Source organism: Sapajus apella, unplaced genomic scaffold (assembly GCF_009761245.1).
Source record: "Sapajus apella isolate SASKATOON/1434 unplaced genomic scaffold, GSC_monkey_1.0 scaffold3, whole genome shotgun sequence".
Classification (NCBI taxonomy): domain Eukaryota; kingdom Metazoa; phylum Chordata; class Mammalia; order Primates; family Cebidae; genus Sapajus; species Sapajus apella.
In genome coordinates this window covers 55,702,144-55,729,052 of record NW_022436943.1, presented here as the reverse complement: position 1 = coordinate 55,729,052, position 26,909 = coordinate 55,702,144, and the positions used below count along the sequence as shown (strand labels likewise).

At 39.2% G+C, this 26,909-nt stretch overlaps 1 protein-coding gene across 8 annotated transcripts in view; it reads left to right on the top strand.

Moving 5' to 3' along the window:
* Positions 1-25,693, top strand: part of LRRC6 (leucine rich repeat containing 6) — an 89,628-nt gene extending 63,935 nt beyond the window's left edge. For all 8 annotated transcript variants that reach the window (XM_032253787.1, XM_032253771.1, XM_032253762.1 and 5 more), the window contains 2 exons: positions 13,090-13,175; positions 25,088-25,693. In XM_032253787.1, coding sequence (XP_032109678.1) covers positions 13,090-13,175; positions 25,088-25,262 — 261 coding nt within the window. In that variant the 3' untranslated portion in view covers positions 25,263-25,693. The remainder of the gene's footprint in view (positions 1-13,089; positions 13,176-25,087) is intronic.
* The last annotated feature ends 1,216 nt before the right edge of the window (positions 25,694-26,909 follow it).

The following is a 26,909-nucleotide window of genomic DNA, read 5'->3' as shown; positions in this document are numbered from 1 at the left end:
GTTTCATTCCAGGGTTCCTGATATTTAAGCTTTCTCATAGGCAGTGAGGCTAGAGAAGCCTAGTCAGGTCAGCCTGGATATTTGCTCACTCTATCACCTAATGTGAACATCACCACTGCGAGAGGGAGAAGCCTCAGGTCCTGGGTACTTAGCCTGCAGCTCAGACAGAAGGGTTGACTTCAGGATGTCATTTTTTTACTAAGACACAAAACCCTCTCCAGCATGTTTAGAGACTGTCTCTACCAAAATTGTAAAAGAAAATTTTCTTTTATTTTTATACATTATTCTCAGTCTTAATGTTTGTTCTAACTTAATAAAATATTTTCAGTTTTAGGCTGCAGTGTGTGGATAATCTTCTATGGGGAACTGTCAGAAGAATGACCTTCCAAGTAGAAAATAATTTTGAAGGAATCAGTTGATGGTTAGATTTGCTCTCTGGTTACTCAAAGCCATACAACTGCCTTGTGTAACTGTCAGTGTTGATTTTACATATACATATCAGTAACTATATCTTTTAAAATTTTCCTTATAGTATAAATATTAGCAAATTATGTGCTTGAGAACCAATTACATTTTGTATGCACCTGCCAATTGATGGGCCACATAAATTCATGGTCAGCATGGACTTCCTATCCTGCCATCTTGCTGACATCCAGCCTCGATAATTAAAAATAGCCAAATGAACCCATGATTTCCTTCTGTAGACCTGCTCCTCCCGTAGTCCTCCTGGTCTCAGAAAATGGCACCATCAACTGATACACAGTTGAAGTCAATGATTCGGAGGCTTCCTTAACTACATCTTGCTAGTGCACTACCAAAATATATCCTGAATTCACTTACTTAGCACCACCTCCCATCATCACCTCCCATTAAGCCAGTGTCCTCCCTCAACCAACTACCTTGGACTGCCTTCTCACAGTTTGCTCTGCTCTGCTCTGCTCTTTCCACTCTTTGATACTTTCTCCGTAGAGAAGCCAGAATGCCCTTGTATTTACTTTTTTGTTTGTAGTTGTGTTTTAAAATATTTTTTCTTTTTATTATGAAATTATTACTTTAGAACTACAACATACACACAAAAAAGAAAGAAACTCATGATCCTGCTATCTAGAAAACCATTTCGTTTTGGTTCTTTTCAGTCTTTTGTTTGTTCTCAGGTATAATTATCTCAAAGTGGTGATTTTTTTTTAAAGAAGTAAATTTTGCAAACAAAAAATATACATCTTGCAAATAATAGTTTTATTCCCTTGTTGAAACCTACCAATGGCTTTCTGTGGCACTTGGAATATATTCAGATTTCTTGTTCTGGCCCAGAAGACCGTGTACAGGGTAGTTTCTGCATATGTTTCTGGTACCTTCTTCCACTTTTCTCCTCTCATATTCTGGGCACAGCTTTTTTTTTTTTTTTTTTTTCCCTCTGTCTCTCTTTCTGGAACACAGAAGATTCCGATAAGGTTCTGAAACACATGAGGTTTCAGTAAGGTTCTGGAACCTTATTCCCACTGACAGGACTTTTGTGTTTTCTGTGCTTTTTCTGCTAAGAACATTTCTGCCCCTTTCTCTGTTTACATCTGTATTAGTCCATTTCACACTGCTATAAATAAATACCCAATACTGGATGACTTATAAAGGAAAGAGGTTTAATTGACTCACAGTTCCACATAGCTGGGGAGGCCTCTGGATCATGGTGGAAGGTGAAGGTGAAGAAAACTTGGACCGTGGTGGAAGGAGAAAGAGTGTATGAGAGAGCCAGAAAGACTACCCTTCATAAAACCATCAGATATCATGAGAATTCACTCACTGTCACAAGAACATCATGGGGGAAACTGCCCCATTGTTGGTATCAATTTCCTGTGTTAGTCTATTCTCACACTGCTATAAAGAACTTCCCAAGACTGGGTAGTTTATAAGGAAAAGAAGCTTAATTGACTCACAGTTCTGCATGGCTGAGGAGGCCTCAGGAAACTTACAATCATGGTGGAAGGGGAAGCAGGCGCATCTTACATGGCAGCAGGTGAGAGAGCGTGTAAAGGAAGTAAAGAGGAAAGAATCCCTTATAAAACCATCAGTTCTCATGAAAACTCTCTATCAACAGAACAGCATGGGGGAAACTGCCCCCATGATCGAATCACCTCCCTCCCTCCACATGTGGGGATTACGGGTCCCTCCCTTGACATATGGGGATTACAATTCCAGATAATATTTGGGTGGGGACACAGAGCCAAACCATATTCAAGATCTGTCTCCTTTGTATTATGCAGGTTTTGGCTCAGATGTTAGATTTTTACATGGACTTTCAATACCAGAGCTGACATAGCCAATCACAATCTCTTAGGCATCTTTCTCAGCCATATTACTTGGTGTATTTGATCACAGTATTTATTATTGTATGAAATGGCCTTATTAAATTTTGTGTGATTTGTCTTTACCTATCTAAGTGTGGGGTTTATAAGAGTAGAGACCTTGATTTAGCCAAAGACTGGAATAGTACTTGCCTTTTAGTAAATAAATATTACAACAAATAAATATTAGTGAAGAATGAAACCCTTCAAACTTCTTATTCATTCCTTATCATGCCTTATCTGATTTTTGAATATTTTCTGCCAATGTCAGTTTAGCTAGTCATTTGCTTATTATTTTATTATTGTATAATCAGAAATTTTGGCTTTGGTTAATTCTCATATGTTATTGTATTTCTATTTTGGTGATTACTTCCTTTTTCCTATTCATGAAATCTTTAGCTTTATAGATATTCTCCCACATTGTCTTTTAAAAACTTTATCATTTTACCTTTTGCCTTTAAGCCTGGGATTCATTTCAGATGGATTTTTATGTATGGTATGTAGTAGTTGTTAAGGGTCATTTTTTTTCTCTTATGGATTTGCAGCTCTAGCCCAAAATATTTTACTTTCCCCATTGAGTTGCTTCGGCACCTTTTGTCAAAAATCTACAGTCTCATAAGGGTCTATTTTTAGGCCTTGTGTTTTTTTCCATTGATCTCTGTATCCTTTTGTCAGTACTAACCTATGCTAATCATTTTAGCTTTATAATTTACCTTCAAGGCTGCAATTCTTATGACTTTATTTCTTTTTGATTATCATTTTGTCTATTATTTGTATTTTTATATAAATTTAGAAATCAGCTTATCAACTTTCATACAAAAACCTTGTTGGAATGCTAATTAGTATGTTAGTGAATCTGTAGGTCAATGTGGGAAGATTTGACATCTTAATATTATTAAGTTTGTCAATGTACAGTCGTGAGGTTTCTCTCCATGGGTGTTCTAAAATTTGTCTCTCAACGGCAATTTGTCATTTTCAATGTAAAAGTCATTGGTCATTACGTGTGTGTGTGTGTGTGTGTGTGTATTCTTTGAAGTTTATTATTTTTACCTGTCAAAAACTTCTATCATATTGAACAATTTTTTTTTTTTACTAAGCTCAATAGAAAATTTGTAACACTTATTTTATTTGATTTCTCCATTGTGTGAGACACTGTTGGATTCTTGTCTTCCTTTTAATCATGTTCTTTTCATAGTTTTATATAATCATGTACTCCTATTCATTATTTACTTCTCTGTCCATTCTTTTGCAGCCTCTTATGTAAGTACATCTTCCTTTGCTCATTCCTTGAATGTTCAACTTGCTTTGTGTTTCTTATACAACTCTCCTCACTCTTACCCTCTCCTGATTGATCTTATCCATTGAATTGGCTTCAATTACTTCCTAAATATGATGGACTTTTAAATATGTATTTCCAGGATTTTCAGTTAAAAGCTGAACTCTATTTCCCTTCCAAACTTACTGCACCTCCCAAATCCCTTTTCTTAATGAGTGTTACCATCCTCTGCTCACTTGAAATCATCTTTGTCACCTCCCTCTATCTTCACTCTTCACATTCAAGGCTGCTAGATTTTGCCTCCTTCATACCTCAAATTCATTCTTTCTCTTTATTGCCACTGTCTGTGTTGGGAGAGATAACAGTCATCTCTTACCTTGTTACTACAATGCTATTGTAAATAGACTTCCTTGGCCGGACAGTGGCTCACACCTGTAATCCCAGCACTTTGGGAAGCCAAGGTGGGCAGATCACCTGAGATTGGGAGTTCAAGACCAACCTGACCAATATGGAGAAACCCTGTCTTTACTAAAAATATAAAAATTAACTGGGCATGTTGGCACATGCCTGTAATCCCATCTACTCGGGAGGCTGAGGCAGGAGAATTGCTTGAACCCAGGAGGTGGAGGTTGCAGTGAGCCAAGATCACACCATTGCACTATAGCCTAGGTAACAAGAGCAAAACTTCATCTTAAAAAATACATGCATACATACATACATACTTTGCTTTCCAGAAACCTTCCAAAAATGCAGACTTTATGGTGCCAGTTGCTTCTTTTATAAAGCCTAGTAGGGTCCCTCTCATCTTTAGAATAAAGTCCTAACTCCTGAGACAGCCTACAGTTCCTGCATGCTGTGGACCCTGCTTACTCCCACAACCTCAGCAGCTACTGTCTCCCCTTCTAAAGGCTATGCACGAGGAATACAGAACAACTTCCAGTTCCAGGAACTTTTCTCTCACCTTTGTGCAAGTTTTCTCTCTCTGTGAGAGGCGCTTTTCCTCCTTTCAACTGGATACTCGCTTTCTAGCTCAGATAACGCTCCCTTGGGAAACTTCCCTGAGCCCCCAAAGCTGGGAGGCATCTGTCCACCATGCTCCTACAGCACCCTGTGTTTACTCTCTGTCCTAGTATTGATCACACTGCCCTAAAACTGTGTGCTTACTTGTTTTCTCTTCTACTAAACCATAAGCTCACTGAAATAAGAACTATGTCTAGTTCAGTGGCACGTTGTAAGTACTCAAAAAAAAAAAAAAACTATTGATTGAAATTGAGTGAATAAATGTATATTTTATAATAAATTTCGGTGATATTGACTACTTAGAAAACATTGGTTCATGAAATACACCAGATACCAAAATAAATTTCACATGGATTAAAGAATTGAGTATTATTTTAAAAGCATTAAGAAAATAAATAAAGATAAATATCTACTTCCATTCTTTAAAGAAGATTTTCTAAACATAAAATAATGGCAAAAATCACCAAGGCAAAGCAATAGTTTTAATTATTTACTATTTACAATAATTAAATAATTAATTATTTACAATGTAAGAGCTGTATGTCAAAAGCTACCATTCAGCAAATACTTTTTGTTCACTTACATTTCATATGTTTATCCTAAACATGTTAGGATACAATTTTTTTTTTAATGCTGATATGTCCCATTGCCAGAAAACAAAAGACCAAAGAAGGATAATATGTATAAATTCATAAAAGTATTTCAGAAAACAATTAAAACTCTAATAGGAAGGCAGAAAATGACAGTTACAAAAGAAACACAAGAGATATGAGAAATTTCTGTTATATATTGAAATATTATATTTTTTCATCTTATCGAACATTTAAAAAATTTTACTGCTTATTTATTTTTAAATATATATTTACAGGACAGAATTCAAAAGTATTAAATAACTTACTATACAAAGCAAGTCTTTTCTTTCCTGTCTGTCTCAACCATCTAGTTCTTTCTAGAAGCAACCATTCCTGCCAAATTCCTATAAAAAAAGTTTTTAAATTCAATGCTAATGAAGGTGCAATGAAAGAGTACTTTCATAAACTGCTAGAGAAATGATTTAATCTTTTTGGGAACAAAATTGTTGACACATATCATGCTTTAAAATGTACATTGTGACTTAATAATTCTAAATGTGGATTCCCTTCTAACAAAATACTTAGGTAGATTATACAATTTATGTACATGTGTAGACAGCATGATATAAGAAATTGGAAACATTCTATTTAAAACCAGTCCATTAAATGATAGTGTACACATAAAAGGTAGTATTTTACTTATTATTGCTCATCTGTTGATCAAGGTATTTAATTTTGAATGGCATTGTAAAATATTTCATCAATGCAGTGACCATGTTTTTCTGGTTCATCCATAGCATCCCAGCTCCTAAAACAATTTCTAGGGCACTATAGGCATCTTGTAAATGTAGGTTGTATAAATTGCATTCAGAAAAGCCTGGAAGCTACAGTATCAGCCAGGACTATTTACAAAACTCACCTAATCTAAGAATTACCTGGAGACAGCTTGTTAAAAACTAGATTCCCAGGCCACTATCTGCAGATTCTAACCAGAAGATGTGGGACGCTTGTTTCAATGAGCACCCCAAGGTTTGAAAAACATAACATAAATAAGAAAGGGTCTAATGAAAAATCAGGAAATACCTGAGTATTTAAATGTATACAATACAGGATTTATAAAGTAATGTATTGTTTAGGAGTAATTTTGGAAACATATTACACAGGTAATGGGAGATTTGAGAAGCCGAAGAAAGGGAAAAATGTGTACCATCAGAAAGTGACCACCACTCCTGGGACAGAGGGAGAAGTTGGTGTTGGCAGAAAGCAAACACCAAGGTTACCTGGAAAGGTCACCCGGAAGAACCGAGAACTGCAGAGCCCTCTTGGGCAGGGCCTGAAGCCATGGAATAGACTCTACCACTCTGGAGAAGTTGCTGAAGCAGGCAGGGGTTGTGAAAGCATGCAGAGTTCTCAGCCCTCCAGCTTCCCTGCATTGTCTCCCATTGGCCAGGCCCAGGTGAGAGCCAGCTGACATGGAAGCCTGGATAGTGAAGCTACCAGGGTTCTGTCTCCCTGTGATTTATAGTGCAGAGCAAAGACAGGGCAAGCGATGGATATGAGGACAAACAGATCCAGTATCTGTACTGTACGTTAAGACACCACTTCACACCCACATGAAAATACTGGAAAAGTCTGTACTGAAGAGTGTAACAATCATTTTTTAATGTTCAATTCATTTTAAGAAACTATCCCCTTAACTTTCATGACCTTCCACTTTGGGGCAATTGTGGATAATGGATTGTATTTCATGCAAGTGACCCCATTTAAGAGGATATGTAAGTGCTAAGTGATCTTGAATACAGAATCCAAGACCTACCTCCTGTGAGACAATGGTCTACTAGAGAAATACGTACATGTCGGTGGTCTGTAGGCAAACTAAAGCCCAACAGAACAGCACAATTAGCCAGCGATTCAAATGTGTGGATTCATAGAATCTCTGTGATGGCCATTTAGACATTAGACATTTAGACAGTTTCCCAACAGGATTGTGTGTCATGAGTATTTTCAGAGTGAAGTTGGGTGCAGGAACAGAAAGTTTGACTAAAATAGTCTAAAGAGAAAGGAAAGTATTTTTATCTAGCTAGGCAAGAGAGAAAGATACTTTTCAAAAGCTTTCACTCCTCTGGAGTTAGTATTTTTGTTACCATCACACACCTTGTTTAAGGAAAATAAGGACGTGTGTAAAATACTACTCTTGAGCTGAGGTGAGTAACTGTGTGACTTGGGAAGAAAGCACTGCAAAGTTCTCATCACCACTTGTGCAAAGTCCAAGTGCCACGAAATAAATTCGCCCAAATCTCTCCTGTGTTCTTCAGCCTTTTCTCCAGCTACAGTCTGCCTCATATTTCGTGTCAGTTTGTGTGGTCATTTACTTTCCTGTCTCTGCTCATGCTTTGTTGCTCTCTCTGGAATATTCCTCATCCACTACATGACCTACATCTTTTGGAAAATTCCTGCTTATCCTTTAAAATTCATGTCAAACCTCACCACCTCCAATAAGCCCTCTGATGGCCATGAGGCAGATTTAGACAGCCTCCCAACAGAGCAGGTTTGGATCTGTATCCCCACCCAAATCTCATGTTGAAATGTCATTGCCAATGCTGGAGGTGGGGCCTGGTGGGAGATGGTTGGATCATGGGGGTGGTTTCTCATAGTTTAGCACCAGCCCCCTAGTGCTTTGTGGTAGAATTCTCATGAGATCTGGTTGTCTAAAAGTGGGTGGCACCTCCTTTCTCTCTCTTGTTCCTACTCCTGCCATATGAGACACACCTGCTTCCCCTTCACCTTCTGCCATGATCGTAAGTTTCGTAAGGACTTCCCAGAAGCTGATGGTACCATACTTTCTATACAGCCTGCAGAGCCATAAGCCAGTTAAATCTCTTTTCTTTGTAAATTACCCAGTCTTAGGTATTCCTTTATAGCAATGTGAGAACAGATTAAAATACCTTATATGATTTCTGCTGTCTATCCTTTTCAGCACAGCTCCCTCCCTTTGGCTTCCATAGTAGTCTATGCATATATCTAGCAATTGTACTTTTTTCAATGTATTTTAACTGTTTATATATCTTTCTCTTTCATAAGATGATCAGGAATAATTTTTAATCTATCTTTCCATGTCTACCTCTCACTCCTATGCTTGGCATATAACAGATACTCAGTAAATATTTCTTGGAGCAAATTTAATGGAGGTAATAGTTGAAACTTGGAGAAAGTGAAATCTCCAAGAGAAACATAAATTTATTGTGATTTTCATGTATACTTTTATTTAAGAAGCCAGGCTAAACTCACAGGAAAAAGTTAAAGTTGATTTATGGTTTGTTTCTTAACAAGTATTTCTGATTATATTCATTTTATTTGTTCTTCCCTCCTAATTTAGAAGTAGCACATCTTCACCTGAAATGGAGTTTTCGTTTGCTCATTTTAATTTAAATTCATTTAAACTTTAAGTTGAATCACAAAATAATCAGTTTTTATGGGTCAAACATCGATATCAGCAATTTTTTTTGTTCAACCCACAGTATAAGGATTCAGAACTAAGTAGCTTCTTTGCATGAGTTTACTGTATTTTTACATAGCTCACATAGTCTATGTTTCTTGGTATGAGTAACTTTTATAGTTGATATAGATCGTCTCAATTCAGGTGCTGCCTCAGGTGGTAATGAAACTTCAAATGAGGGTACTATTTAAGCAAAAGTTGGAAAGTCATGCATCAGAAAAGCCTCAGAATGGACTTTTGTATTCTGTAGAAAAATGAACTCTATTACTACCTCCATGTTCACTCCCAACTTCCAATTACATGACTCTATGAGAGTTAAAATAATGTAACATAATTAAAATGTTAATTTGTTCCTTTATGCCTGTCCCACAATTGGATTTTCAAGCAGTTGATTACATTTCTCTCTGTGGATTCAGGAAACCGTTAGTCTCACATTATCTAATTTACTAAACATATTTTGACCCTTACAACTTTTCCATTAGTCATTCCTAAACACATTTAGCACAAATGAATAAGACGATGTTTGATGTTAATGAGCATTGCTTCCTGGAGGAAGTACCGGGACTGCAGGTACAGTGGGAAACCAAATGTTAGGATTCCAAAACCTTGGAATTCTGAACCTCTAGTCCTCAGCTTGGGCAAATTGGATCTTATTAGAAAAGGTAACCTACTATTAATATAAATGTCAGCATTTAAATGAATTTCAGTGTTATGAATGTTTGTGTTAAGATGAATTTCAGTGTTATGAATGTTGGCATTAAGATGAATTTCAGTGTTATTAGGAATTTTGGTGTTAATATTTTACTTACAGCTGATTCCTTAATTCCTTCTAACTTTTAAACTTAAAATAATCTTTGAAACTTAATGAGCTGAAAATACCTTTTAAAAATAAGAAACACATTTAGATTCTGGTGCACAGCAAATTCCCTGTGAATAAAACTTCCAAATTTGTGATTCTATTTGCATTTCCATAAACACAGTCTTTGTACTTATTATGTGACAAATAACGGTGTTAGAAATGTGGTGTTTTAAGACTCTAATTATGCATATGCTCCCATTCTCATTGGTGTATATATTTCAATGTAAAGCTATACAAAACTTGCACTTTGGGTTCAAGAGCTTTCTTTTTTAAGCTGGTATTTTAATGAATTTTAACTAACATTGACCTCATTTAAAGGAATTAAAATATTAAGAAATTTAAAAGGTGCTAAGGTGCCACTTCTCCTTGGGAAGCAGATTCTGAAATGCAGATGAGCATGCAAAATATGTATTAAGAATTGCCATGGGGGTCAACACCTGGAAAGGGAGGGAAGGAGCCAGGAGTGGGAAAAGGAAGATGAGCCGTGATGCAGGCCCAGCAAAGGTCTCAGGCAACATCTCAGTGAGCTCCCTGGCTGACCTGAGTCTTTTCAATTGGCCAAATCAGGTACAGGGGATCCTCTAGACCTCACATTGATCAGAGAGACTAGATTGTAGACCCCTGAGTTCTCACAGTCACATGAGAATTCCAGGTCCCAGGCATGGTAAGGAAGGAGCAGAGAGTTCCAGAATTGAAGACTATGTGGTCTAGACCACAGATGAATTATGGGTAGTTGATATGGACAAGGTCCTTCACACCTGAAGAAGAATCCCGGTAGCCCATCACATGACCAACATACCTGGGTTTCAGGCTGACTGTGGTTATGTTCCCAGCTCTCTTGCTAAATAAACATAAATTTAAATTAATTGAAATTTAATAAAATCAAAACTTGAGTTTCTAAGTTACACTAACCGCATTTCAAGTGCTTAGTAGCCACATGTAGCTGGTAGCTATTGTGTCAGATAGCACAGAGCATTTCCACCAGAAATATTGAGATATTAGGCAAAATTGAAAAACAGAATTGCAGAACATTTTGCTGGACAACACGAGTATTACACAGCCACATCTCTTGGAGGTCTTGCTGCCTCCCTGGGATACTTCCAGGAAGAGGCCCCTTCCCTCTATTCCCTCTCTCCTTCTCTAAATCTAAGGACAGTCTCTTTTTAGTCTCCATAAACCATTAAGAAATATCTTCTTAATTTTATTTTTTAAATTTATACTTGGCATGAATCTGATTTGGTTAACTATAACTGGGATTAATAGCAACTGAAAAGTGTTTTCATTTCCTTAAGGGAAGGCCAGGATATGAGGAAATATTTAGATTCATCCCACTCATTCAGTTAAAGAAAAAGAAGAAAACCAGTTGGACATTCTATTTAAACCGTAGGGACATTCATTCCCTGCCACAGTAACACCCACAAACACAACATTGGTCAGCAAAAATTAATCAAAAGCAATACAATTATGACATTAAATCTATTTTAAAACATAGCAAATACAACATTTTAGACTTAGCCTGCTCCAAAATAAACCATATTTGATAATACAAACCTGCTCCATTGGGCAAACCTTTCCATGAGTCACCTTCTTTAATTATTCACCTAACATTGTTTCGGTAGCTTTAGTTGCCAGTTCTTCTGTAGCAATCTTCTATGAGTTTTTGTAATGCAGACTGCATCTCTTTTGAAACATTTCTGGACAAACCCTTCCAGCCTTGGAATTTAATGTCTTCAGTAGCATTCATTATTTTTTTTCTTCTGGAGCTTCAGCAAAAGTCTTACCATCACATCGACCACTTGTGATGTTTGGGTTATTATTTTGCTCCACTCTAGTGTTCAGAGCAGTCTTGAAAGGGTGGAGCTGAAGATCTTTCCACATCACCCATAGGCCCTCCCATGAGACCCATGGGAAGAGGAAGATATGCTTCTTATATTCATGGTCTCCAGTGAAAGGGAACTGCACTACATCACACATACATACACGTGTTGCATTTTTACAACATATAATTGAAAATTATACAACTGCACCATGTAAAAAACTGGTCTTGCACCACTTTGTGATGTTGACACAGGAGAAGGACTGCAATCTAGGAGTGGACATCGTCAGAGTCCTCACCTCCCCAAGTTTGATACTACAGTCTCTCAGACTAGGATTCATTTCTTCATTGGTTTGGTCATTTATTTATTGAAGTATACACGTGATAAACAGTGGGCTAGGCTTTGGGGGTTTATTGGAGCATATAACCAAGAATCTCAAATAAGAAACAAATTATTCCATGTATTAATATGATGAAATGCCCAACAGTTCAGTCTAGTAAAGCTTGGATAGGAGAGTGTGGCTTATTGTTGGGGCTAAAGTGGGGCTCCCAATGCCCTTCCCAAATATACACTGTAAGTGACGATATGTGCCTGAGCCAGTAGATGGGAGGCAGATGATGACAGACCCTCCAAATCCAAGCCTAGTCTTTAATCAGTTGCATGAACCTGGATCACAGCTGTGCAGCATACCAAGTCTTGGGCAGAACAGAGAAAAGGCAGATAGCCCTCACCCTTGAAATAAATGATCTTGCCCATCAGAGAGATGTTGCCAGTGAATGAGTCATTCCCCTGCCAAAGAGAAGGACCTGGTGAGGGTAGAGAGGGGAATGGACACCCACTGCAAGTCACTCTACTCCTTGAAAACAAAGAGCAGACCCCGTAGTGGTCACTGGACCCAGGCAGCATAAGAAGAGAGTTTTTAAACTTCTCTCTTCCTACCAGCAGTTCCTGCCTCGTAGGAATATTGAGGGGAGGGAGATTAAGTAAAATACAGTGTTTGTATTGATAGGTGTGTGTCTAGCAGGTAGTCGGGGTCTGACAAGTAGCAGCAGGTTCTCTTTTCCTTCCCCTCTCTGATATCTTAGGAGTTTCTTGAGAAAAGGTACTGGATCTAAGTAATTTTTGCAGTATGTTTATTGAATGGAATTGTTTTCTTTATTGAGACTTCAACATGCTTAGCAGTGAGCTTATTTAGTTTAAAAATACAGTAGAATTCTAGGATTTTTTAGACCAAAAAGGGGCCTTTGAGATTATAAACCGATGTCTTCATTTTACAGAGGAAGAAACCGGGGCCCAGTGAGCTGGGAGAATGAGGATTCAAGCTCCCAACTCAGAGTGCTTTCCACTTTTCACTAGAAGCACCTCAAAGGTGGTGTTTCTGTCAGTCTGTTTCCCGAACACCCCAAAAAAGTGTCTGTCATGTTGTTGTCTCTTATATAATATTTGTTAAATACATTAATTCACCATATTTCCTGCTCGGCCTTTAGCAGTTGTAGATAGCTTGTGGCTTTGCAAGATGTTATGAAAGATGCAATTCATGATGTAACCTTCTCTACACTGCATATAGGGACTTCAAGTTTGAGTCTTTCATGGAATATGTAGAGAAAAAATTAAAATGCTTTAGTATCTTTTAAAATACATATATGGATATTTTTAAAGGTACATCAAGGAGTAATGCACGACTTGGTGTGTGTTTCATTTTTATTTTAGGTAGGAGAAGTAATCACAGGTGGTCAGCGAGCATTCAGATCTATGAAACCTACCTCAGACAGGAGCAGAGAACAAACAAATGCAAGGTACTACCCTCCCAGTCTGTCCTTAGCTGTATTATATTGTTCTCTTCATTTTCATTTGTTGGTTGGAATGCAGCTTCCAAAATTATACAATTATTTAAAGTTTTGAAATGATTCATACCATGAATGTTAACGTTTGTTTCCCAAACCATGGACGCTTGCTTTGTAGGGCTCCTGATTCCTAAAAATCAGATGTGTGTATATACAGGTCCCAATGTCTCGTCATAATATGCCTCGACTGGCAATGTCAGCACCAATGACGGGCTAACATTTACCGAGTGCTTGCTTCATGTCAGGTGCTATTCTATGTGCTTTACTCATATTAACACATTGAATTCTCATAATTTTTATGCCCAGTTTACAGTTAGGAAAACTGAGGGAGAGAGAAACGTAGAATATACTGAAGGCCATGTAGCTGTGACATGCTGGGACAGCCCTACTGGTAGTGTTGCTGTCACTGCCTCCCTTTTATGATCCGTGTGTCACTCCACAGACTCCTCAACTCCCAGGGGTACAAGGGCCCCTCCTGTCAATCTCCTGACTGTTGGTCATTTTCTGGCCTTTGCTTAAATTCCTTTCCCAAGAGGACCCTCACCCTCTCAAGAGAGTATTCATTTCATTCCTGGTATCCTCTACTGTTAGACAGCCTCTCTCTGTCTCTCTTTGATTCCTAAGTGAAGGCCTAGGCTCTGCTTCCTGGAGACCCTCAGAACCAAGTCAGTCTCCCTTAAGCAGTGACATCCCTTAAAGTAATTTGTGCAAAGCTCTCCCCTTTCTCTGTTCTCTAGAATGAGATCCCAGTTCTTCCAACTGTCCTGCTTCTTATGATTTTCAGACTCTTATCATCCAGATGGTAAAATCTATTTTGAAGTAAAGCAAGCTATCTTTGTGATACAAATGTATATGCTAGATTTACCACCATAAAAATACCTGAACAAGAGCTATATTTATGTGTTGCATAATAAAGCAGTCAGGCATTGGTATATTCAAAGACAACTGCTGAAGTTTTGTAGAGATTTTTAAACATGGGGTTTGTTTGAACAACAGGTATGCAATTGAATTCCTACTGAAAAGTGGGTTGCTGTTTTTAACCTTGGAAATCCACTCTATTTCCCAGCTCAGTGATTTCCATTGCACATACAAGATTCACGGGTATTATGACTATTATGAATATTCACAGCCATAATTAACCCCCAGCAGCATCAACACATGGAAAGAGTCTGAATCTAATTTGTGAGGAATCAGCAATGGAAAGCCAAATCATTGCAAACAGTTCAGAGCTGGTTTTCAGACCCCAGGAAAACTATCATTACTGTGATTACACTTGAGGATTCAAGATGCCTTAGCCTGATTCGTCGTAATAGCCCCCTCTGTGGTATTTTTGCAAAGCCTTTCTTTTTCTTTTTGATTGCAGAGAAATGATCACCCCACAATCACATATAAAATGCCTGCGTGAAGGTAGTTTGTGGTGCTCTTTATCACTGGCACACTCCATTGTGCATGTTGTCTCAGCCTCAGGCTGGGCAACCCCATTAACCAAGCAGCTGCCCATTGAAGCTGCTCGTGGGAACTAAGGTCAGGCAGGATTGTTGGTTTTAGGCAAAGGACTGTAGATGCAGCCGGCCACTGGGAGGGCCACAAGAGGCCCTTGACTCTCTCTTGGCAGAGTGGTTTGTTTCTCATGGTGGGGAGAAAGTGAATGGAGAGGGAAGAGCAACTGGGGTAGGGTTTTATTCATCAGGACCAGAGGGTAACAATCAGTGACCTCTTGTGGTCCCGTAACACCATAGAATGAAGGAAGATGCACAAATTCCTCCAAATGAAGCGATTTATTGAGTGGTGATTCTGCTACATGATGCTGTGTATTATCTTTAATCTTCAAGAACAACCCTGCAGGTAAATACTATTATTTCTAATTTACCGAGATGGAGAGGCAACATTTGCCCAAGATCTCAAAGTCGGTAGGTGGTAGAACCAGCTAGATAATCTCAGGCTTGCCTTCTTAATCTCTTCCTGGTATCTTTTAATAAACAGAAGATCTTGATTTTAAAATAATCAAAATTGTTAAACGTTTGGGTGGTTAATTATTTTATTTTTGTTCTGTTCTAGAAATTCTATCCTGCTCTGAGGTCATAAAGGTAGCCCTATATTTTGTAAGGCTTTATACTTCCACCTTTCACATTTACATATAATTTGATGAAACATCTAATCCATCAGGAATTAGTTTTGTTTAAAGTATGAACTTTAATTTTTCCCAGTGCGGGCACCCTGCTGTCCCTGTGTCTCTTATTAAAATGGTTATCCTGTCTACATTAGTCACCAAGGCCACTTCTGTCACAGACCAGGTGTCCACGTCTGTATGGGTTTGTCTCCATTCTGCTCTACTTACTTAATTTCCATAGTCTTACAATGAGCTTTATGAGTGGTAGGAAATGTCCTCTCACCTTTTTCTTCTTGAAGATTGAGTTGGCTATTTTATTCCTTTGCACTTACATATATATTTCAGAATTAACTGGGCAAGTTTTGCTTACACACAAACACACACACAGGTGTGTATTGGGATTTTCTTTGAATTGTATTGGCCATCTAGATCAATTTAGGGAGAACAATTCTTGTAGTATTAGTATCTCTGTCTTTTCTTTGATCTTATTTGATATCTCTTTGTAACTTTTCCATAAGCATACCCATGTGTTAATTTTTAGGTGTGTGATATTTTGATGCTATCATAAATGTATTATTTATTTTTTCTCTGTTGCTGGTATGTAGATTGCAATTTACTTTTTCATTGTGGCAAAATACACATTACATCAAATTGACCATTGTAATCATTTAACAGTGTACAATTCAGTGGCATTTAGTATATTCACGATATCGTGTGACCATCACCACTATGTAATCCACTTTTATGTTTGATTTTGTACCCAGCAACTTTACTAACCTCACTTATTATTTTATTAATTAATCTGTGGGTTCTTTTAGATTTTCTAGATGCCTGCAAAGAATGATAGCTTACTTGCTTGCTTTCTGACTGATCCGTATCTCTTTTATTTCCTCTTCCTGCCTTACTGCACAGGGAAAGGCTCCAGGATAGTGTTGAATAGAGGAGTGATGGCAGCATCTTCGTTGTTTTGCTAAGTCCAGAGGGAAGTTTTCCATCTTTTGCTAGAAAGTCTGAGACGTGTTATTTAAACATAGTAATTGTAGTGGTTTTATAGTTCATATTTTCATATTCCAATATCTGAAGTTTTCGTGTTTATATTTCTGTTCCTGTTAATTCTGTTGGTTCTCATGAAAAGTGCTTTTTTTTCCCTTGAATAGTTGATTTTTTTTGTTCGTTTATTTGTTTTTTTGAGACAGAGTTTTGTCTTTGTCACCCAGGCTGGAATGCAGTGGCATGATCTTGACTCACTGCAACCTCTGCCTCTGAGTTCAAGTGATTCTCGTGCCTCAGCCTCCTGAGTAGCTGGGACTACAGGCACTTGCCACCACGCCCAGCTAATTTTTTTGTGTGTTTTTAGTAGACACAGGGTTTTGCCATGTTGGCCAGGCTGGTCTCGAACTCGTGGCCTCAAGTAATCCACCCACCTCAGCCTCCCAAAATGTAGAGATTACAGGCCTGAGCCACTACGTCTGGCCTAGTTGTTTATTTTATACTGTGAGCTACTGCATATAGAACAGTTTTCTGAGTGACCTTAGACCAACCCGTTTCCCCCACTTTCTTACTTGGAGTTCACAAGAATAACTGTGGAATGTTCTGGGAATACAACATCTTGAGATAAGAGGAAGCTGGCTGAAATAGCCTCAGTTCTGTTTCAGCCGTCTTCCACACTCCGGAAACAGATGTCCTTCAGTGCATTAGCCCAGTGATCATGTGACCCAGGGGTATACAATCCAGGATGGGCTGCTTCCTGGGGTCCCTCTGCTATCTTGCAAGTGAGGCATGTGCAGAAGAGACTCCATCTGCTTCCCAGGCAGCTTTCCTGAGCCTTGGGGTGCAGCTTCCAATGCACCTATGGTTTCTGTTATCCCCTGCTGCCTGTCTATAAGTAATAAATCTGATTCACGTAGCCTGTCGTATGTGTGGGTGTTCTGTTTTACTGGACTCAGGAAAGTTGGTAACCAGTGCAAAGGGAACTTGTTTCACAACCCACTGCCTAGGAAAATAGTCTGGTGGTTCCTTAGAGGCCTGGGAGGTACTTGGCCAGGGAACACTGGCATGTGCTGCAGAGAAAAAACACTGCCAATTTGGAACCACTTTCATCTAAATTCAAGACTGAGGCTTTTTAACCAACAGCTGCCGTAAACTTTCTAGTTTGTGGTGACAACTCAGTTTTCCTCTGCCCTACTGAAGCTGCTTTCCTCAAAGTGCCCTGGGGAGGGAGGTGAGCAGTGGGCATTTACTCTTAAAGCAAGAAAGCTGTTTGGCACTGCACCCTTATTATGGAGAGTGTGTCCCATTAGACTGCCCACTGGCATGCTCCGGCTTTGGCCTCTGTCTTCAGACTCTATGAGGCCAGACTGACCAAAGCACACCTTCAAGGGCTCCCCAAGTACTCTCAGGGTAAAGGTGGCTTCAGGGCTCTGTTCTTCTCTCTGAGTTCCCACTTTCCTTGAATTCCGACCTTGTAGTTCCTTGTGATCGTATGGAGTCTTTCATGATCTCAAGAAAGTTTTCAGTGAGACGTGGGAGTCTTTGGTCCAGATATGCTAGCTTACTCGAAAACCAGAAAAAAAAAAGTTCTTTCTTTATGTTTTTTTTTTTGATAAAAGGAATGAATCTCTGATGTGTTTTGCACTTAGTGCTTTGTTTTAGGCATTTTCTTTTTTCTTGCTTATTTCCACGATGATAAATTTGTTGATTTTGCCTTCCAGCTATTCTTATTGGATTTTAGAGGTTCTGTTTCTGACAGTCAGGTGGGGGGTAAGACCAGTGATAGGCATCTGTCCTAGAGGCCTCTGACATTAAGGCTGCCTCTCCTGTTTACTTTGGAGATTACTGTGATTTTCAACTGCCCCAAGCTTAGCTGCTCACTGTTTTTTACTCCAGAAATCCATGAGTAATTGAAGTCCTCTATTCTGATTTAGTTCATTCCTCACAACATCTGAAGTAGGTGTGCCACAGATAACAATATACAGGCTAAGTTCATGACTTATTATTGAGATCCAGAAATTATAGCCCAGGAGATATACCAGGAAGTGAGGTAGGCTGTTCTTCCTCAGAGTCAAGGACAAAATAATTATAATAGATGAACTTAGATTTTACTTAAAAGACAAATAAGAACATAATAATTAAAATTATGCCTTTAAAATAAGAACATAATAATTAAAAAGTAGGGCTTTATTTAATAATGACTGTAACACACATCCCTGAACTTCCTACATATGTTTTGGAATACATCTTCAAACTAGGAAGTGCCTGGCCAGGTATGGTGGCTCATACTTGTAATCCCAGCACTTTGGGAGGCTGAGGCAGGTGGATCACCTCAGGTCAGGAGTTCGAGACCAGGCTGGCCAACTTTTGGCAAAACTACATCTCTACTAAAAATACAAAAATTAGCCAGGCATGGTGGCATGTATGTGTAGCCCCAGCTACTTGGGTGAATGAGGTGGTAAGATTACTTGAACCCAAGAAGTGGAGGTTACAGTGAGCTGAGATTGCATCACTGCATTCCAGCCGGGCAAAAAAAGAAAGCTCCATTCAAAAAAAAAAAAAAAAGTGCTATGTCAATGTCAGTGGCTATTGTTACTAACATCATTATTAATTATTTGTACAATAGAATAACTATAATAAATAACTGTAATTATAAAAACTTAGTCGTAACTGTTTACCTATGTAAAGATTCACATTAGGTTATGGGATTCCTGGTTCCCAGGGAGATGTTGGCATTCTTTCCCTATGTTTCTGTTTGTACTAATAGATGACATTTGGACATGACTTGTATTAGGATACATTTGGCTACAAGTAATAGAATACCTAAGATGGACTTAAAAATGTAGGATGTTTTATGACCTCAAATAACAATTAGTCTAGAAGAAGGTGCTTTTTTAGGTGGGTTGGCAGCTAGCAGTTAAGACCCTGGGTTAGCCTGTGTGTATTCTGTTGGCCTTTCTTTCAGTGTCATAGATGACCTCTGGAGTTTCAAATAGTCATACCAGCACCCTCCATAAGAAGAAAGGCATGGTAGGCAAAATGGTAGCCTCCAAAGATGTCCAAGTCCCAATACCAAGAACCTAGGAATAGGTTACTTTACATGTCAAGGGGAAATCGAGATTGCAGAGGGAATCAGCTTACCTATAAGACAGAGTGAATATCCTGGATTATCCATCTGAGCCCAAAGCCATCACAAGCATCCTTACAATGAAAGAGGAAGGCAGGAGAGTCAGAGTCACAGTGATGTAGCATGGGAAAGACTCAATTGGCTATTGCTGGCTTTGAAGATGGACAGATCACAAGCCACGGAATGCTGTCAGGCTTCAGACGCTAGAAAAGGCAAGAAAACCAGTTGCCTCTCAGAGTCTCCAGGAGGAATGCAGGCATGCTGACACCTTGATTTTTAACTTGTGAGACCCATTTCTGACCCACAGAACTGTGAGATAATACACGTGCATTGTTTTAAGCAACTAAGTTGTCAGTATTTCCTAAAACAGTAAGAGAAAACTCATACAGAAGGGAGCAGGATAAAAGGCTTCCTCCTCACCAGACTCCCCTGCTCCTTATCAGTATTGTATGGGCAGAGGAATTGCCTTTGGTGGTTTAAATCGTTCATGATTCATCCCTTGGTGCTAGAATCCCACCTTCCTTGAAATCAACAGATTTCTGCCACTACATAAAGTCAGATAAGAATGAAATATAGATGCTGACGAGGAGCACAGCTCCTGCCAGGGTCCTGAAAGCTTGTAAAATTGCAAAGTAAATTCTAAGCTGTTAGTAGTCAGGATCTTGGTTTCAGTGTGGATATCATGGCTGGAAGGACACAGTAGGAGCTCCTAGAGTGCTGATAATGTTCTGCTTCTTAATCCATGGTGCATTCAATTAATGAAAGTTTTATGATTTGGGCACTTTTCTATACAAGTATTGCACTCAATAAAAAGGCTTAAAAAGTTATGAAAATCACCACATAATACATGAAATATCTGTGCTTGCCCCAATCCTGAGCGTGACCCTCAGCTTCAGCCTCTAATGAACCCCTGCCCCTCTCTCTTCTGCCACATCTGCATCAGTGAGGTGGGGAAGGAATAGGGGGCCTCATTGATGGTGTGAACATCAGATCAGACTGTGAACATACAGGTTGAGTATCCCTTATCCAAAATTCTTGGAACCGGAATTGTTTTTGATTCTGGAATTTTTCGAATTGTGGAATATTCGCATGATAGCAGTTGAACATTCCTAACTGGAAAATCTGAAATGCTCTAGTGAGCATTTTTTTTTGAGCATTATGTCAGTGCTCAAAAAGATTGAGATTTTTGAGGCATTTTGGATTTTGGAATTTGAGATTAGGAATGTTCAACTTATATTGAGAGACTTTTGAAAACAGCAACATGCCCCTTTCAGTTCACCAACACAATGGGGGCGATGTAGTCATTCAAATTGCCTCACTTGGGCACACATCATATAGCTTCTTTAAGTATAATAATGATTATATAACATCTCTTTTTGCTAATAAAAATAATGCTGTTTTATCTACTTAGAGTGAGGTTGAGGATGGGAAGATGGCTTTTCATTTTCAGTCTCTAGGACACACACAAACCTGGGTGCATGGTAGGTACTCAGTAAGTAAGTTGTGGAATGAACAAGTACGTGAATTGTGAGCAACCAATGAGAAAGAAGGTAAATTATCTTATTTGTGACAAATAGCAATTAAAGAAAAACTGGAAACTTAGCAGGGCAGTACCAAGGAATAGTGTCGGTGTTCTGTTTCCTAACTACATTTACATCACACTAAATATAATTAATAGGTTGTTAAGCATCATTCCCTTACTTAACAAAAAAATCGGACTCTAACTTTTCTAAAAATGAACACACTGCCTACTGCTTGAGTATCTAAAAGTGAAAAAAATGTGATGGAGTGAGGTGCCTCAGTTCCCAAGAGTCATGGCACTTGCCACAGAGCCAAAGACTTTTAGCGTCCTATTTTAAACACTTTCCAGGCAGCCTCCTCAACCGAACACCTTACCCATCCATCCAGGCTTCCCTTGCTTACTCAGGCCCTACCCTAACTGGACCAGGCCAGACACTCCCACTTTTCCCCCATCCACACCTTGCGTACCTCACTCTCTGATGATAATTAGGCTAAGAATAAGCTGAACAAATGTTTTCTTACCTTTTGTCAGTGTTATCTCTTTGGAATGCTCTTCCTCCTCAAAATCTTGGAAAATATCACCCTACCCTGCCCCCAGTGCCAGGTGCCAAGTGCCAAGTTCCTTACTCTATGAATCCTATTTGTAATTCCTTCCAGGCCTTGGTGATGGTTGTCTCCGTGTGCATCAACCTGGCTTGTTTATCCTATGTGCAGAGCCCTTGCCACACTGGTGCAAAATAGCCAAGTATGTGTGTGTGCTTCTCATTTGATTATGGGCACATGCCATGTCTTACCCCTCTTTAAATTCCTAGCACTGATTATGGCACTGGGCACCTAAAAGATGTGTGCTTAAAAGCATACTGACTTGCATAACCATACCGATATCCTAGTACGTACTGACTGATGCCACGCGTCTCCTGCATAGCACTGGCCCCTTCAGAATGCCTGCTCTGTTTCTAGCACTTTTCTATGTCCTTTATGTGGATGAACTCATTTGATCTTGACAACAGCCCTGTGTTCATTGTCATCATCCCTATTTTAAAGGTGAGGTATTTGAGGCATAAAGTGGCTAAGTAACTCACAGGGGCACACAGCTTAGTGGGTAGGAGCCAGGGTCATGCAAGCTACCCTAGATGCTCTACGGCCTTTAGACTTTCAGTAACAAACTTCGTTTCTTGATTACCAAGAAATAAATGAGGTGAAAGAGGGCCTAACAGGTTGTGGGTTTACTGTGTCATAACACAATTGGTTTCAATATTCATGCTGACCTGGAGAATTGTTTGTTTTGAGGTATATAATCTTACATCCCAAATGTCAAGAATAGAAAACCCCTCTGTGCTGTATATAGTACATCATTTTCTATGAGGAACAGTATAGGTGATGTTAATACCAGATATTTGGATTCAGTTTCCAGCTGGTTCTGCCTGTGTTTATTTATGGGACCTTCGTTGACTATTCCTCTTTTCTTCCCACTGGGTCTGAGGATTTGATGACATAAGTAAAGCCTTAGCATGGGACTCAACGAAAGGCAGTGTGTCAAGGGTCCCCAGGATGACCCCAGGTTCAGAGATTAATTAGAAGAACTTACAGGACTCAGCATTTAGTCATGCTCATGGCTAAGATTTATTGCAGCAAAAGAACAGGAGGCAAAATCAGCAAAAGGCTAAGTCCAGAGAAAGCCAGGTGCAAGCTTCTAAGAGTCTTCTCCCTGTGGAGTCACACAAGACATGCTTAATTCCTTCTGTAATGAGTTGTAACAACACATGTGAAATCTTTTCCATCACGGAAGCTCATTGAATCTCTGAACCTGCTCAGGGTTTTGTTGGGTTCTGGTAGGCACCCCCTCCCTAGCAGGTGCCAAAATTATGCAGTTCCAGAAGGAAAGCATAAACCAAGTTGACTGTACACATTGCTAGGCATAGTGAGCTACCCTTATTGTTACGGAAAGTTTCATGTGGCTGTAGGGAACAGTTTACCAGCCAGTGCCCAAACTTGCAGGCCTACCTTTTAAAGACAGTCATCACTGGCCTGCCATGTTCACTGTTTTCTGCACCGTCAGCCACCAACCTTATGGTGACTGACTATGCAGAAAAGAATAAGCAGCATCATAGCTGAAGCCACAAAACTCTGTTCTTTTAAAGGCAGATGGTTCAGTGAATACTGTGGCACCACGGCATCTGAGAGGAAGGTGTGCTCAGGACATGGCCGTGGCGCCATTCATTTATCTGGAGCACTGACTCCCCTTTTACTGCTTACCCACATTCCTTAGCATCTTTCAGGGCATCTTTGGATTCCCACCTCTTTCACCCCTTCAGAGGATGCACAGGCCCCTTTCCATTTCTTCTTCCCATGGCATATGGAGTTAATAGTATGCTGTTTGGGCTTCTGAATATACTATTTTATTTTATTTTATTTTATTTATATTTTTTTGAGATGGAGTTTCACTCTTGTTGCCCAGGCTGGAGTGCAATAGTGTAATCTTGGCTCACTGCAACCTCTACCTCCTAGGTTCAAGCAATTCTCCTGCCTCAGCCTCCCGAGAAGCTGGGATTACAGCCATGTGCCAACACGCCCAGCTAATTTTGTATTTTTAGTAGAGACAAAGTTTCTCTATGTTGGTCAGGCTGGTCTCGAACTCCTGACCTCAGGTGATCCGTCCACCTCAGCCTTCCAAAGTGCTGGGATTACAGGCATGAGCCACCGTGCCCGGCCCTGAATATACTATTTTATATTCTTTGTGTATGTTGTATTTTTTCTTCAGCAGATCCATGTGTATCAGTCAAAATAGTGTGAGAGATCAAACACTCAAATGCATTCAAGGGCTAGGCAGATTACAGAAATGAAGGGAAATGCTTACAAGGACAATGGAGAGTTGACACTTTCAAAAGAAAATGGAACCTTTCTCCCCTGACAAAGGGTGTTCACTGAATGAATTTAGTCTGAGGACATCAGTTCAGAGCTCCTGGATTAGACTGTGATTTTCTTTAGGTCAGGGATAATTTCTCATACAATTTCATTATTTCCCCAGTAGAAAAATAATATTTTTTCACTTATTCAACAATATTTATTCAATATAGCCATATGCCTAGGATAAAAGATGAAAAAGACAAAATCTTTGTTTCAACGATATCAGTATTGTATGAAAACAGTCAAATAGGGAAACAGGTGCATGACAGAGTCATAAATTCTATGTTTGAGCTGTGTTATTAGATATTACCAGGAACCTTGTCTATTTGCATAGACCATGGCTTCCCTGGTGCCTATACAGCACCTGGAATATCATAGATATTTAACATATGTCTGTTTAATGAATATTTGAATCAATGGTACAGTGATTCCAAAACAATTTGACTGATTATTAAAATCATTTGGGGGAACTTTATAAAAATACAGGTTACTGGGCCCAACTCCAGACTTCCTGAATCAAAGTTGTGGGAAATGCAACCCAGAGACCTGACTTATCTACAGTTTTTTTTATCTGACCATGATATTGGGAACATTGGCCAACTGAGGTGCTCCCTTGTTCTGTTTCACTCTTGCTATTGCTGAGAGAACTGAATGAGTGCAGAAGGCGCAGGTTCTTGTGGGAGGAGAGGTTGGTGGGGCTGAACTTTGCTATGCACCTGAACTTGTCATGTAGATGCCCCTTCCAGCCAAGCCCCTACAAGTTAGATTGTCTGAAGCAGGAGGGTCCAGAAGCCTGATGAACTGCATTCAGGAATAAGATATGCCTGGAAGGATTCAGTTATTGATCTTGGCTGTAGGGCTTTCCCTGCCGTATCATTTTAGTTCTCAAATATAAATTCTTAGGGAGGCAGAGTTTCACAGGTGACGTCATCTCCAATTGCCTGTGAATTAGCACAGCCCAGTGGCCTTATTATTAATTTATTTATTTATTTTAGCATTTCTGTGCTCTACAGGTCAGAATCTTGATTCTACAAGAATCTAAGCTTCTTGACCCTAGGGATATTCTCTCTTTTATTTTTTTAAATTTTTATGCTCCAGGGATATTACTTGCCCATGTTTGCTGGATAAATGGATGGATGAGTTAAATCTATTTGAAATTTTAAATGATGTATTATCAGTTTCTATTTGCCTTTTTTTTTGCTGTTGTAGAAGCAAGCACATGGAGAAATTAGAAGTAGACCCTAGCAAGCACTCATTCCCTGATGTGACTAACATTGTTCAAGAGAAAAAACGCACACCCAGAAGACAATCTGAACCCAAAATTATACCAAATGAGGAAGACCCAACCTTTGAAGACAACCCTGACGTGCCTCCGCTGATTTGAAACATCTGGTTATGTTGTCATTGGCTGAGACTTACCAGGTCCAACTTTGGTTGGTGTAGAAACTGTATGCATATTATTCCTGGGATAAACAGTTATTTGTCAATATTGCTACTCCAGTGTTTTGACTCTTACTTTGCATAGTAATATCCTTAAGCTAGCTTCAGATTAAAATGTATGTTCTACATTTTATAATGATGGGTTAAATGCTATAACTCATCATTTACCTATAATAAAGGGTTGGTATTGAAAATGTTTAGTAAGATCATAGAACTATTGCATAAAACATTGATTATAAATCCCAGAACTGTAGATTAAGTTGTAGATAAAAGGACTGAGTATTAAATTGGTACTTCAGCAAATTGGTCAAGCTTAGAAGTTAACACTGTAATTTCAGATCCAATTGGAATACTTTAATACAATTTTCAACAGCATTTCCATTTTCCTTCTCATGATGTGTCTGCTTTCTCTGGTGGCACGATATAATGGCAAGAATATGAGTTTTGAAATCAGGCACCCTGTATTTGGATTCCAGCTCAATCACTTTGTAAAGACCTTCAGCAAGTCCTTTAATTCTCTAAGCCTTAGTGGCTTCATGTATAATTTGGGAATGATAACACTTGCCTCACAGGTTTGTCTCAAGATAAACTGCAGAAAAGCACTTAGTACAATGTCAACCCTAGAGAGCCTCCTCTCTCTCCTCCTTCCCTTTCTCCTCTCTCTCCTCTTTCCTGCTCCTTCTTCCCCTCCCTTCTCAATTACTTTTTCCCTCTTATTCTCTTTCTTTACCTTTTTTCTCCCCATTCTACTCTACCTCCTCTACTTCCTTCTTTACTTTTTAAATATCTTACGGGTTCTTTATCTAGAACATTATGAATTCAATATTTCACATACTGTAGGAAAAATTACTGTTACACTGATCATGCTGTAGTAGCATTTAAATCAGTTTCCCCAAATATTCATTCAACAAATCCTTATTGAGCAACTATTGAGTGCTAGCAACCTCTGTGTTCATCAGGGATTTAGTAGTAACAAAGCAGACAAATGCATACACACAGACTATTTCAGGTGGTGGTCAGAGCTGTGAAGGAGAGTCAGAGTGAGGGGATCAAGGGTAATGTGTGCTTTTTCAGACAGGGCCTTTCTCTATTAAACAGGCTTCCAACGGAAGACTCTCTTAATGTTTAGCAGATAACCAAAATGCATCAGTTAGAAAAATAAGATGAGAACCAGGGATTGGTTATGGGAATGCAATTGGACACAAATTGGGAAGAGCTGGGAAGTGAAGCTCTAGAAGGGAGAGGTGGAGAATTGGAAGAAGCATTGGTGCAGGTAGGCAATTCAGAACTCGCACAGTCTGAGAAGCTGAAGTAGGACTGTGGCTGGGAGCCTGTGGAGAGGTCTACGGAAATTACTTTGCTGCTGAGAATGTTGCCTCTGTTTATCCACTACTCCTCTGGTCCATGACCAAGATCCTGGTGGGTGGACTTGGAGCCAGCCTTCGTCAGCAGGCCTGTGGTAAGAAAGATGGGATGGACACAGAGTGGTAGAGATCAAGGATCCGCTGAGGCGGTCTGAGTTCTTCTGCATCTGTCCATCACTGTGACTGATGATGATGACTGAGTATAACACCTTTCTTCAGTTCTGCTT